The 13762-nt window shown below is 40.1% G+C and overlaps 1 protein-coding gene and 1 pseudogene across 2 annotated transcripts in view; both read right to left on the bottom strand.

Annotated features, from left to right (window-relative positions):
- Positions 1 to 9879, bottom strand: part of LOC146469515 (uncharacterized) — a 34811-nt gene extending 24932 nt beyond the window's left edge. The window contains exon 1 of one of the 2 annotated variants that reach the window (XM_085123142.1): positions 9648 to 9879. In XM_085123142.1, the coding sequence (XP_084979268.1) occupies positions 9648 to 9776 (129 nt within the window). In that variant the 5' untranslated portion in view covers positions 9777 to 9879. The remainder of the gene's footprint in view (positions 1 to 9647) is intronic. The other variant, XM_085123146.1, reaches the window with a different exon arrangement.
- LOC146469517 (uncharacterized) lies at positions 2390 to 5088 on the bottom strand (annotated as a pseudogene).
- Positions 9880 to 13762: the final 3883 nt, after the last annotated feature.

Genomic DNA, 13762 nt, shown 5'->3' on the forward strand with positions numbered 1-13762 from the left:
AACCCAAAAAGATCAAAGAAATGGTCATTCCCGAACATAATAGGACAAACCCTGATCCAAAATATGGCATCAACAGCACAGATCGAAGAAATTTTCATCCCAGGCCACTGATTAACAGGAAAATTACAAATGAGGAAAAAGAGGTAGAACTTTCTCAATAGCAAGAGAGATAAACTGCCCGAAGCAGTCATCAACATAAAGGCAGTATCTCCAACTCTACCTGATATTGCCACTGATGTTGCAAGTAATGCTCCTGAAGCCAGTGAAGAGGAAAAAATAAGGATGTTTTCACAGAAGCTATCTTCCAGTGCAGAAAACGTCGTTGAACTTGAGAAGGCAACCAGAAGTCAAGCAAAAAGTGAGCTTTGGAAGAATCAAAGAAAAGGGCGTATCACTGCATCAAATTTTCATAATGTCCATACAAAAGTTACAACGCTCCTGAGAAAGAAAGGAGAGCCGGTGAAATCCAAAGTTACTCCTCTTTCGGCTAAGCTTTTGATACCCGGGTACTTAAGTAATCTGCCTACCATCCTGTGGGAGTGTACTCACAAAGACAATGCACGCCAAGCCTTTTTTGATTCTGAATCGGCAGTGGATTGTTCATCTTCAAATCACATCCTTTCTTTAGTGCTAGCCCTGACAACATTTTCATATGAAACTGTTGTGGACAAGCATGCGTGGAATTCAAGTGCCCTTATAATATCAAGTTAAGGACCTTCCTGTTTTCCAAGGATGGAAAAAAAACTGACTTTCTTGAGTTACATGACAGAAAGATTCTTCTCAAAAGAGGCCATAAATACTACACCCAAGTGATTAAAGGGAGAGTTTCACGGTTCGGCGCATGTGCGAGCGATAACATAAGCGCTGTCAAGCTAATTGTTTTTGGACCAATTAGAAGCGAGTACACAACACCGGCGGGATACGGCGGGCAAGTCTTACAACTTGCTGGCATAAAAATAAAACTGACCGGCCAGTGTTTCGGTCACGTTTCAGGAAGAAACAAAAAGGCTGCCCATGTAAAACACATGGGGGTTTTTGCAGCGCTTCGTGCAAATGTCCCATGACATTCAAGAAATGTCAGAACTTACGAACTTATGCGAACGCATACGGTTTTATTTTAGTACAATGTCGATATCGCGGCATCGACCTTTTTTTATTACGCGCGGTTCGAAAAGCCGAGAAGCTCCCTCAACTTACGTACTTAAATCCAGTATTTCATCAGCATTCAGTGAGAAACTTACTATAGTGTGTTCGTTCGATAGCCTGATTTTATTAGACCAGCGAGAAAGCAAAGAACGAGAAATCCACAAGCTTCAAGAAGCGATGCGACCGTTTAGTAACAACAACTCTGAGCGTCCTTCCGAGATGCTGGAATGCATTCGAGAAACCTCTGCCATGGTGTCAAATCAAAACAGCGTTTGCCATTCGCAGTTCCCATAATTCTATAGATAAACGAATACCTTACAATAGATTCTGTAGTTTGCGCAAATCGTTTGTTTGTTTGTTTGTTTGTTTGTTTGTTTGTTTGTTTTTTCACCGGCCGCTATTCGAGCCCGCTAATAGACGACTACAACAAACTCGCACATTTGATCACATATTTATTCGTTTCGCGTCTCAGTGCATGTTGTACATTTTTTCCATCCAAAGCAAAACACTGATGTTTGATGCTGTGTCACCGTTTTGGACAGTTGACTTCCATATGAACCAACAGTACGATTGAAATCTAGAAAATCCTCGCGAGTTCATCCAAAGCCAGTTGGTGACCTTTGCCATTTCCAGCAGATGTGCCGCGAAATCGTTGTCTATTTTAAATAGACTTATCCCTTTACCAATTTTTCCACTCTTGGTGGACGTAATAATCTTGTTAACCACACAGGATTTCTACATCCACTCCACTCTGTCCGCTTTAACTTCTGTGCTTCCAGCGAGTCCACAGAACGTCGGCCGAGACGTCTCCTTTGACGATCCATCGACAAAAATGTCGTTTTCGGATGCTAAAACACTTTTAACTTTACAAAAATCGAACTTATATTTACAACAGGAAACAAAGATAATAAAAAGTGAAGAACGAAGAGCGGATGATCCAAATTCGGGCACGATTTCAACAGATTGTTCCACCACAAGCTTGCATCGAATTTAGTGTCGACCCGTACAATTTATTTTTGCGCTGGTTTGCTCGCGCATGCGCCGAAACGTGGAACTCTCCCTTTTTAAAATTTGGACAGATAGCCTTGTCAGGATGCAAAAAAACCTATTTTGTTGTTTGGACAATTAAAGGAGCACGCCTCATTGAAGTTATTAATTTCGAGGCACAACGCTGGAAAACTGTCCTTCCCAACCTTATTTATTTATTTTTTTTCAAGACCTATGTTCAGCGAGTGCTGTTGGGCTTAAGAGATCTATATTACTGTCCAGCTTGTGACAAGGTTTGCCTTGAGCTGGATGACTTTGAGGAAGACAATGAGAACAGCTTACAGTGTGAGTCTTGTTCCCACTGGTACCATTGGGGTTGTGTTGGTGTTTACGTTAATGAAATAACATGTCCCGAGCAATACGTACATTTGCCAGTCCTGCAGAAACATCGCCATCGAGTAGAGCGAACATGTGCTGTTTTGTCTTTCTTGTTACCTATCCATATGCTAAGTTGTGTTCTGACACTGAGACTGCTATTCAAATTATTCAGTGAAAAAACTGGATTTTAGAGCATGTTGTGATAACAGTGTAAAGTTATAAATTATGAATTTTTATCTTTAACTGCATCCTTAAATGTACTTAAAAGTAAATTCTAAATTATAATCTAAATCTAAGTTGAAGCTAATGAAAATGTAAAACTTTGGTTGCAACTATATCAGATGTAAACGTTTAATCTATAAATTTCAGTGATACATTTACAGAGTTAATGGCTCTTGTAAGTTTGTTAGAGCTGCACAAATGGTAATAATGTCACCAGCCATTGGAAGTAAGCTTATTGGCAGTTCTCTTTTGTGAAAAAGGAAGTCTTTGATCCTTTTAATTGCCTGTTCTACTTAAATCCTCACGTTAGCTATCTTTGAGGTGCCTCTGACATCTTAAGCAGTCATTTGCAAATTAGAATGCTTAGAGGGTGGAATGGCGAAGGTACACTGGTGAAAAGCCAGCATTTCTTGGATTTTAAACCCCCTGTCTGCCATTGCTTCATCCTGGGGTTGGAGCAAATTAAGGAAGCCAGAATCTTGCACTATGAATGCATCACTTGCCCTTCCTCCATAAACATCAGAAATATAGAGAGACTGCGCCATTAGTAATGCTGCTTGTAATTTGACAAACACATACAATTACGTAGCTGCTACTTGCAGATGCGATGGAGTCTCAATGAAAATTTCAGTGCAGTCTATACTGATAACCCTTAACACTTTTAGAAATACTTGAGGAACATTTTTTGGTAGGTTTCTTTTCAAAACATGCCTGTCTGGCCAAAGTATGAGCCAGGAGAGTTCTTTTGATATCAACTTCAGCCATGTTGAGAATGTGTAGCTTATTGTCCCGTCAGAAACTTTTAAAGGAAATGGAAGGTCTTCCTCGTGAAAACCCTATCTCAGTCTCATGAGACACAGGAGAACTTCCTCAGTCAAGAATTTTAATGTTCTTGGGTTTTTTCAACTCCGGGTCTTGAGACATCTCTTGTTGCCTCTTTTCCCCCTTCCAATAATGCATCACACTTGCTTTTCCTTGCAAATGTCCAAAACCCAACTTAAATGCGGCGGTTGATTGCATTCTGGTGTAAAATCGAACATCACGCTCTCTTGTAATCTGGGAGAAGGTCATGCAGCCAACACTGAGTGGATCAAGTATTTAGCACTGTACGCCTGAATATTAATTTTGGTGAGAGGCTACCCTAACTTTTACTTCTCGGATTTTGCTGGCGTGTTGGAAGTTTTCTTTTCCGAAGTGAAGTTTTCTTATTGTCGCTAACAGTCAGAACGAATGTAATGTTGGAGCTGGTGAAGCAAACGTGGGATTTCCGTACTCGAAATGGTTAGAACAAACTGTTTTGTTAGGGGCGTAGCCAGGCGAGGTGTAATGAACTCTCGATTCCTGAAATTCTTTGTTTTGTTTTATGCTTACAATGAGTACAGTGAACGTCATTGTGGTATCTATTTGCGTTTCACTTGCATTTTCGGAGACATGAGCAGAGCTGGGATTCCTGTGTAACAAGATGCACGTGTGTGCACCGCAGAAATGCCCGCGAAATTAGTAGACGATCCATTGGTGTTGTTCGAGCTGGTGGTTTTCGTAACAATGTCCCTATTGCAAAAAATCGATGCCTTCTTTTTACCAAAAAGGTGGGCGAATGTAGGTGTTGTGCCTTCCATCCTGCACCGGACCAATCAGCAGCAGCATCGCGACAATGTGCCAGCCCAGACACCATCTGATTACTATAAGAGGGCAGTGTCTATCCCCTTCTAGACTATCTACAATCAGAGATGATAACATACTTCAATCCTTCTAATGATGCTGTCTTGTCCAGCCTCTTTAATCTTCTTCCTGAGCTCAGGTAGCCGTCGGAGACAGGAATCCTGACATTGAAGCAGCGCTGGAGTTTTATGAGAACGACCTTCCTTCTCCTCAAATAGTTGATGTTGAGCTTCTGCAATGGAAGAGAAAGTGGTGCAGCACTGAGGATGTCGACCTTCCCACCAGTGCAATTTAGAAAATCGCAGCGTGCGATCGAGAGTTCTTTCCTAACATCCACACCTTGATCCCCATTTTGTGCAAGTTGCCGATAACGTCAGCTGAATGTGAGCGCTCATTCAGTACAGTAAGAAGGTTAAAAACATACCTGAGGTCGACCATGTCAAACGAGCGAGAGTCTGGGCTGCCGTTGATGAACATCAATTACCACCAAGACATAAATATCGAGGAAGTGATAAACACATTCGCTCAACAGCAACCATCGAATCCTTCCAGTCCTTTTGAAAAAATTTTTACCCTCTGCGCTCGTTTATCAGGGTTTAGGGGGAAATGATGCCATGTTAAGTCTCCTTCCACATGTCCCCTCTTCTTCTGCGTTTTAGGGTACCTCGAGTCATTGTCACAACCGCCCACGCAGCAACGTTATGCCGGCATTTGATATCCTTTAAAGAGAAAGTATCATGGGGGTTTTGATATCTTTGTTTAAAATGATGAAATAAGAACTTCAATCAGCTGCCAAATAATTCTAGAATGACGAGAGGATAGAAATCAACTCAATTCCTGAGTTTTTTTTTTTTAATTGCATACATCACATGAGATTTACAAAACTGAGCACTATTAAAATTACTTACAATACACAGAGTACTAACCACAATGACTATATCTACATTGTTAACAATACTTACTATACTTACAAAACTAAAAGTGCTTACAATGTTCACACTAGTCTTTTAGTGAACACTTTTTCTTATTTTTACTAACAAAACATTACTTTACATCAAATACAATTTTTACAAATTCCTGAGTTATGCCGGCATTTGATATCCTTTAAAGGGGAAGTATCATAGGGTTTTTGATATCTTTGTAAAAAAAAAATGACAAAATAAGACCTTCAATCAGCTGCCAAACAATTCTAGAATGACGAGAGGAAAGAAATCAACTCAATTCCTGGGTTATGCCGGCATTTGATATCCTTTATTGACCAGAAGATCTGGGTAGCTTCGTACACGCAAACGTGATTTAAAATCTCATATTTTGTTCAAAAAGAGTTTTTGAAGGATTTAATACTTCTTAAAAGTCCAAGGGTCTCGCCCTTGATAAAACCTTTCCTGACGCTCGGGGGGGGGGGTGCTCATTTCCAGTTATCAAGGGTAAAACATTTCTAAGCATTTTTTATGTTGAATAAATGCTTTGAAATGAATAAATCTGTCAAAGTTAATACATTTTCACACACTGCCCTCCGCATTTTCCACACACTTTTTCCATACTCTCTATTTCCCACACTCCCCATTTTCCATACTCGGCATTTTCCATACTCCGCACTCTTTATTTTCCATCCAACTGCATTTTAGCCTGCAATGCAGGCGTATTTTTGGAGCGGGAGCGCTGAATAATCCTTCGTTGCGGTCATCTTGGGCGAGGAAGCGCGAGAGGGCTGAAGCGAGTCAAAAGTGACCCTAATGGAGAGGACGACTGGCTGAGAAATTCCTGCCCCCCCCCCCCCTCCCCCTCAGCCTCCTTCAAATACGCGAACTAAATTTATTATTCAGCGCTCGCCCATGAAAAAGGCCTGCACTGCAGCGGGACTGCAGGCTAACTGCATTTCAAAACCCAAAAATGTTTGTCTGTCAGCAGAAACAAAGAAATAATTGTCAAGATATTAAAACCCCATGATACTTCCCCTTTAAAGCATTTAAACGCATTTATTCAACATAAAAATGCTTAGAAATGTTTTACTCTTGATAGACCCTTAGACTTTTAAGAAGCAATCCTTGAAAAACTCTTTTTGAACAGAATATGAGATTTTAAATCACGTTTGCGTGTACAAAGCTACCCAGATCTTCTGGTCAATAAAGTCCTTGCAGGAGTTCATTTTACAGACAGGAAGTCGGCACTTCGTCAGAAAAAAAAATGCGCAAGAAAATATTGCCCTTTGTCACACAATACAATTCATCCGTGCCAAACCTGAAAAACATCTTAATGAGTAAATGGCATTTAATCGAGAATCACCCTTTCCTGAAAGAAATTTATCAGGATCAACTAATTATATCCTACAAGAGAGGATAATACATACATAATACATAGAGAGGATAAGACATACTCGTAAGAGCCAAACTCTAAAGGTCGAGTATTCAACATGGGGCCGGGTGACACCAGCAGCTACCAGCATGCAGGAGTCGTGTTAGGCCTGTCAACACTTCAAAACATCTAATTTTGTTACTTTTGATATTAAGCAGCCAAAATCAAACACTGAAACAGGCTGATCTGGATTTGTCTTTTATTAAAGTGTGAAACATTAAAGCAATGAAGTTTATGACAATATTATTCTAACTGGATTGTCCATCTTCATTACCTGGATCTTTGATATTAATTTTTTTCGTAAAAGTAATCCCATTTGCAAAAGCACATTCAAGACCCCTTGCAAAAAAAAAAAAAAAATAGCCCCCACCCCCCCCCCCCTCCCTCTAGCCAATCTAAACCAACCTTTTTTTTTCCCTTTTTTTTCCCTCCCCCCACTCTACTGCCATCTTTTTTCCTCACTGAAACGTAAAACTTAGGGCCTTTTTTCATCCCGTTTACTTCCATTTTTCCAATCTGTCGTAAATTCGTTTGTTGGTGAAAGGAAAATTTTATGCAAATTTAATATTTTCATGTTCATTTAGCACTGGTATCGACATCGACGACATTAACACAGCAATTTAGGTAGCAGTGCTACAAAATAACTGGAATTGCTAACATCCCGGTCACGGTCGAAAACCGAAAGTGTTTTTTTGTCTCTCAGATAATCGTTTGTCTCGTGTAGTAAACTGTCGTGAACGTTTTCCTCTCCGTTCTCGTCGTAGACTAGACACGTTTTAGTTTTCCTGTTATCAAGAGTAAAACATTTCTAAGCATTTTTTATGTTGAATAAATGCGTTTAAATGCTTTGAAATGAATAAATCTGTCAAAGGTAATACATTTCGACACACTTCTCATTTTCCATACTCCGCATTTTCCATAAACTTAACATGTCACCGTTATAGTTGCAGAATTAACATTTATGTGATCATACTACGCACGTTGTCAGTTTTTACAGTTGGGACTTGACATGTCACCGTTTACAGTTGCAGAATGAACATTAACGTGAACATGCTATGCACGTTGTCAGTAGTTTTTATAGTAGGGACCTTCTGACAACCAGGGCCCAGTTGCTCGAAGCATGGTAAGCGCTAACCCGGGTTAAATGCCATGACAACCTATAGGTTTTAATACCTCTTAGCCAATGGTTAGCGCAAACCATGCTTCGAGCAACTCAGCCCATAACGTTAACAACCCGGTCACGGTCCAAAACCGGAAGCTTTTTTTTTTCTCTATCTCTCTCTTAGACAAGTGTTTGTGTCCTGTACTGAAAGTCACGGACGTCAAAACTAGCGTTTTCCTCTCCGTTCTCCGTTTCGTTGCCGTTATAGTAGAGAGTTACAAAGCCAAAAAAGTTTAGAAACTTGAGCCCTTTAATAGGACGTGTAAATTATTCAGACTACAAATGTTTTAGTTTTACACTTCCGTTTTGTTCCAGTTATCAAGAGTAAAACATTTCTAAGCATTTTTTTATGTTGAATAAATGCGTTTAAATGCTTTCAAATGAATAAATCTGTCAAAGTTAATGCATTTCCACACACTCCCCATTTTCCACACTCCTCATTTTCCATACTCCGCACTCGGCACTCCGCACAGACCACACTCCTCGTTTTCCACCTTGAAATGCAGCAAATTTGCGTGATACTTCCTCTTTAAGTCACACGTGATTTCTTGATCTTTGACCTTTCCTTGATTGTGAACTTAGTAGTAGCAATCCAAAGGTACGCTTACAACTTTTTTTTTTGCTTGAAACAGAAACAAAATGCTCGAAACGACGCTAAATTATTCAAAATGACCCGCGTGTTAAAAGAAACCTGTCAACCGTGGCGGCCATATTGTTTTCCCTTGTCCTGATTACCCATAATCCACTTTCAACCGTAAAGGGTTCTATTTGTGTTTTGTTTGTTCAAAAATCCAGCAAGGAAAAAGAAGCAGAAGAGACTGGCCCGCAAGTGGCGAGAGCTAATCTAGGCCGGTCAGAGTTACAACCATTAAAGGATAAAATTAAAGGATAAAATTAAAATTCCCACGCCAGGTGTCAGTTTGACTCTGGTTACTTGGATTAGGACACGCTTCACGGGCGTGTCGTCGTGTCACTCACGCATCCACTGCGGCAATTTTGAAGCGTTTAATTGTGTTTCTTCTTATCTTGGAGTAATCGACGGGCACTTAGGAAGACCCTTGCTTATTAGCAAGGGTCTTCCTAATTGGAAGAAAAACCTTAAATAGAATAAAGGTTGTTGCGTGAGGCAAATGTAAATAGCAGCGAATTTCCTCAATTTAAGCAGCCCCTCGCCTTTAACCCTTCACTGCATGCAGCTGTTTTTGGTAATCTACGCACAGATATATCCTGTGGCGGCCGTTGTTTCTGAAATAAATATCTCAGGGGAAAAAAAGCAGCGGGTACAAAGTACATATCAATATATATGTTCCCGCTACTACCGCTCGAACATATTTTCAGATTCATTTTCTTTATGATTAGGTAGTAGTAGTAGTAGTAGTACTGGCGTTCTTGCCTCAAAAAAACAGGTCATCTAACCTTATAATTCAAGTGCATTGTCAGCATACAAACAACGAGTTGACTTCACTTTTATTTGGTAGGTAACGGAAGTAAGGTAAGCAGGAAGGCGTATTTGCTGGCTGAGGTTTGCGGCAAATCGACTCATCAATCGGCGAACTCTGCCGATCTCTGCCTAGTGGAAAAACGCTCAAAGAGAAAACAAAATATCGCGGAACGAAGCTGTTGTCACGGCTAACCGTTTTAATAAAATGAAGTTACTAAACTGAGGAGCTACCAAGATCAATGTTTATCTCTTAATTGTCTTGCGACTGAGTGGAAAGTAATGATGATCGCCTACCTTTTTCGCTTGATGTCTTGTCATCAATCGGTGAGACCTCCATCTCGGGCATATTTCCTCGGAATCAGAAACCAGACATGCTGTTACATAAAGCAGAAACAACACACGAAGCCAAAGCACTTTCGCCATCGTCACCAGCGTACAAAGTTGACAGCTTTCTTGGCAATTTGCAAAGGTGTGGTTGCTAATATTTTCACGTGACGACTATACAAGATGGGGGGCATTATTTGGCGAGACTGTATTTTTTTTTAATAAAGCAAAACGGTTTTTCTGGCTTGTTATTGACCCCCGACTTGAATAATGTAGTGTAACTTGATTATTTGATGTGGCCGGTAATTGACCAGTGACTTTGACGTTAACATGACAACTAAAAATACCTTCTGGATTGAAAGAACGATTTCTGATATCATCTACTGGGTGGGGACGAACTTATTACTGCACTGTTTGCACGAGAAAGGTTCGTGGAAGCAAGAAATGGTCGGGAAACCTTGTGAACTTACAGAGATGTTCAAAAGCCCAGGAACGTATATTACGAAGGAATTATGCGTCAAAGTTTTGGACACCAAACTGCTTTTGAAATAAACAAATGGTTGATCTTATTTGCACACAAAACCCGGCTCTTCCTCAGGGTGTAAGCATGTCGCTTAAATGGGTGCGTCACTATGAACAGGCCACAGCGGTACACAACCTTTAGCCGAGGTTCTTAGAACCTGTCATCCTGTAGAATCCGGTGATCTTGTAGAACTTATATAGATTCTATAGCATCTATAGGTTCTTCAGGAAATAAAGTTTGGACTGAGGTTTGTAATCCTGGCTGGCGAGGTAAGCTCGGTGAAGAGAGGTGAGCGAGGTTGTCAGTTCTCGAGGTATTGGGGCACCTTTTTCGTTGGCAATTAAAATCCTGAAGTGTGAAAAAAAAGTGAACGGGGACGTGCTGTTAATGGTCAGAAATTTCGTTTTGTGGGCAAGGATGAAATTCATTTTTGCCCGAGAAGGAACAAATTCACAAACAAGTAATTTTTGTAATATTTTTGTATTGCCATACGGCACTGATTTTAACCTGTTGAAGATACGTTGAGCACCTCCGTCATTTTTTTGCTTCGTAGATTTTCTGAACTGAGAAATGTAAAAATTTTCTCTAGATGCAAGCATCTTTTAGGAAAGAACGACTTGAACTAAGATGTAAAGATTGAAGGCAAATTAAGTCTGGGTTCGTGCGCGCATGCAAATTTCCCTGATCTCAGATCAACTTTATTTTAATGATTTACCCCTGCTGGCCACTTATATAGACAATTTAATTAAAACTTTTCTTTTCTCAAACTCAACACTTTATTTCAACACACGTAAACCATATGTGGGGAATTTGTATTACCAATTACCACGCTGACTTGAAATTGTCATTTCAACATAAATAAAGGGAACTTCATTTGGCCGGCGACTGTTCACAGAACTTTAAAAAGAAACGCAACAACTGTGACTTGCAAAAGCGACCTGTGAACTACATTTGACGGTTTGCATCATAAGGAAATACAATGACCGACCTGGAAAGAACAACTAATCAAAAAAAATACTTCAGTTTTAACGTTGTTACATAATGTTGTGTTTGCGCGCAAGCAATAAAATCGCAAGTTCTTTTATAGCATGATTGTTTAATTTGAATCAATTTTTGGCTGGGTCGAAATTTTATCGATCATTCTGTTTTTGGTATTTGCATATTTACGTTTGGACCCGCTTGGGAAGCGATGTGTTTTAACTGTTGACAATTTGCATGTTAAACTGGCGCATGAAATTTGATATAGCCTACTAATACACGAATATTTTTGCGCGGTTTAAAACTATAAGGAGAAAGCAGAACTTATCAAATGCGTTTGGTATTTCAAAAGAAAATTGGGGGTAACCATGCATTTTTCAGAGATAATTTAGCCTCAATTTAGGAAAATATTCCATACACTGCTTTATATTTTGGCGCTTTTTAGAGATATTATTTCTTAATTATCTCTAAAAAAAAAATGCGTGGCTACCCCCAATTTTCTTTTTGGATTCCAATAGGCCTTGTATAAGATCTGCTTTTCCCGCATAGTCATAGACCACACAAAAATACTTCGGTATTAGTAGGCACCGTCCTTAAAAATCATATCAGCATTTGAAACAACAAAATTACCGTACTGTCGCATTTTTAAAAATCTTTGAAAATCAGTTTGAAGTCCGAGTTTTGGTTTCAATTTTCATTGTGGATTCAAATCCAAACGCGAAATGTATTTTCATCGCTTGGAAGACCTCCATCTCCTCTATTTCAGCGGTTGATTATTTTTCAGGGATATGTCTTTCATTCTGTGTTCCAAAGCGAAGTATTTTAATTGAAAAACGGAAAAAATATGTCTTGAAAATTGAGTACCGATTCCCCGCGAAGGGGTCAGTACCTTTGCCATTATACCGCGGACTCACAATCATCGCCCACTGCGCATGTGGACAATCATTAAAGCATTCTTGACCCCAGGGTCTCTCGGCTAGGGCAGAGCCGGTCGAGAATGGCAGTAAAGCTACTTATCTTAGTAAATCGTCACTTCATAAAACTTTGAAAATATATTCTAACACATACCAACATGCTAAAAAACGTTCCTTTGGTAAGAAATCTGTTTTATGTCAGTAGAACGACATATATCACTTTTAGAAAATAATTATGTATTTTTACATCTCCACTGTTAGGACCGTTTTTGCAAGAATCCGGTTCAACCTCCTGACGCCGCGATGGTACTCATTTGCCACCTTAATAAAATGTTTAGATTAAAACTTTGAAGGAAAGACGACTTGATCATTTGAAAATTGGCCTTTTCGGCTTGCTTCCTTCTACTTTTTTAATTATCTGAGAAATTTGCACCTAGTTTAGTCCTGCACCGTACGAAGTAACTATTAAATATTGCCGGAAAGTTAGCCCTTTGTCTTATGAGAGTTAAAAGTTTAATAATAAGACTTATTTCTGTTAAAAGCCAGTTTTTCCAACTGCCTTGCTTATAGGAATAGATAGAAATCATTGAAGAAAGTTTGGTCATTTGTTTGCCTTGTTTCGTAAACTTGTCAGTCTACTAGGCTGGATCTCGAGTCCGGTATCATCCTCCCCGGGGTAAACGTATTAGTGATTTTACCCGTGCCGGACCAAAACACCTTGCCCCTCCCATACTGGGGGTCAATTTGACTCTGGTTAACAGGGTTAGGACACGATTCACTGCATGTCGTCGTGTCACTCACACAATTTTGAAGCGCTTAATTATAAATTGTGCTTTTTCTTACCTTGGAGTATTTCGCGGGCACTTAAGAAGACCCTTCCTTATTAGCAAGGGCGCCCTAATGTTGCGTGAGGCCAATGTAAATACCGCTGTTTTTCTTCAATTTGAGTAGCCCCCCACCCTTGGCCCTTAACTGCATGCAGCTGTTTATTGGTAACCCGGGCGCGATCAGGCGTTCTTTTTTTCGGGGGAGCGCGAAACTGTGGCAGCGAGAGAGTCGACTCACGAGCTGCCACATTTTTGTTTGTCGATTTCCGCCGCTCCCTCGGGTCCGGCTTCCCTCCCCGAGAGAGGGTGGGGAGAAGGAGGTGGGGAGGTTGGGGGGAGGGGGATGGGGGGTGAGCGCGGGCTCATTTTCCCGTACAGCGGCTGAGCTCCCCCGAAAAAAAAAAGAACGCCTTATCGCAGGTTAGTTTATTCACAGGTTTAGTTTATTCGAATTTGAAGGCAAAATTAGAAATGATTTTTCAACAAAAGCATCTCACCTGAAGTCCTTTATAGTTCCTTTTGTGTCCTGTATTGATCTGTGTGGTTTCAAGGTCGATTTGAGGTGATTTTAATAGTAGAGTTTCAGTTCCATCGGTTTTTCTCTATGTATAAAATCGCCTCAAATCGACCTAAAAGGCGCACAGGACACAAAAGGAACTATAAAGGATTTTTGTTGGAAAATCATTTCTAATTTTGTCTTCAAATTCGAATACTTTTTTCCCCATATAAACTCTTATAATAACGCTATTACGATACGATCATTACGTGACGCTGATGTTTATGGACCTTTGACCTGTGGTTTGTTGCTGGTTTGGTAGTCTACTCACAGGGGGCCCACACAAT

The sequence above is a fragment of the Pavona decussata genome, unplaced genomic scaffold, assembly GCF_977016875.1.
Source record: "Pavona decussata unplaced genomic scaffold, jaPavDecu1.1 SCAFFOLD_122, whole genome shotgun sequence".
Classification (NCBI taxonomy): Eukaryota; Metazoa; Cnidaria; class Anthozoa; order Scleractinia; family Agariciidae; genus Pavona; species Pavona decussata.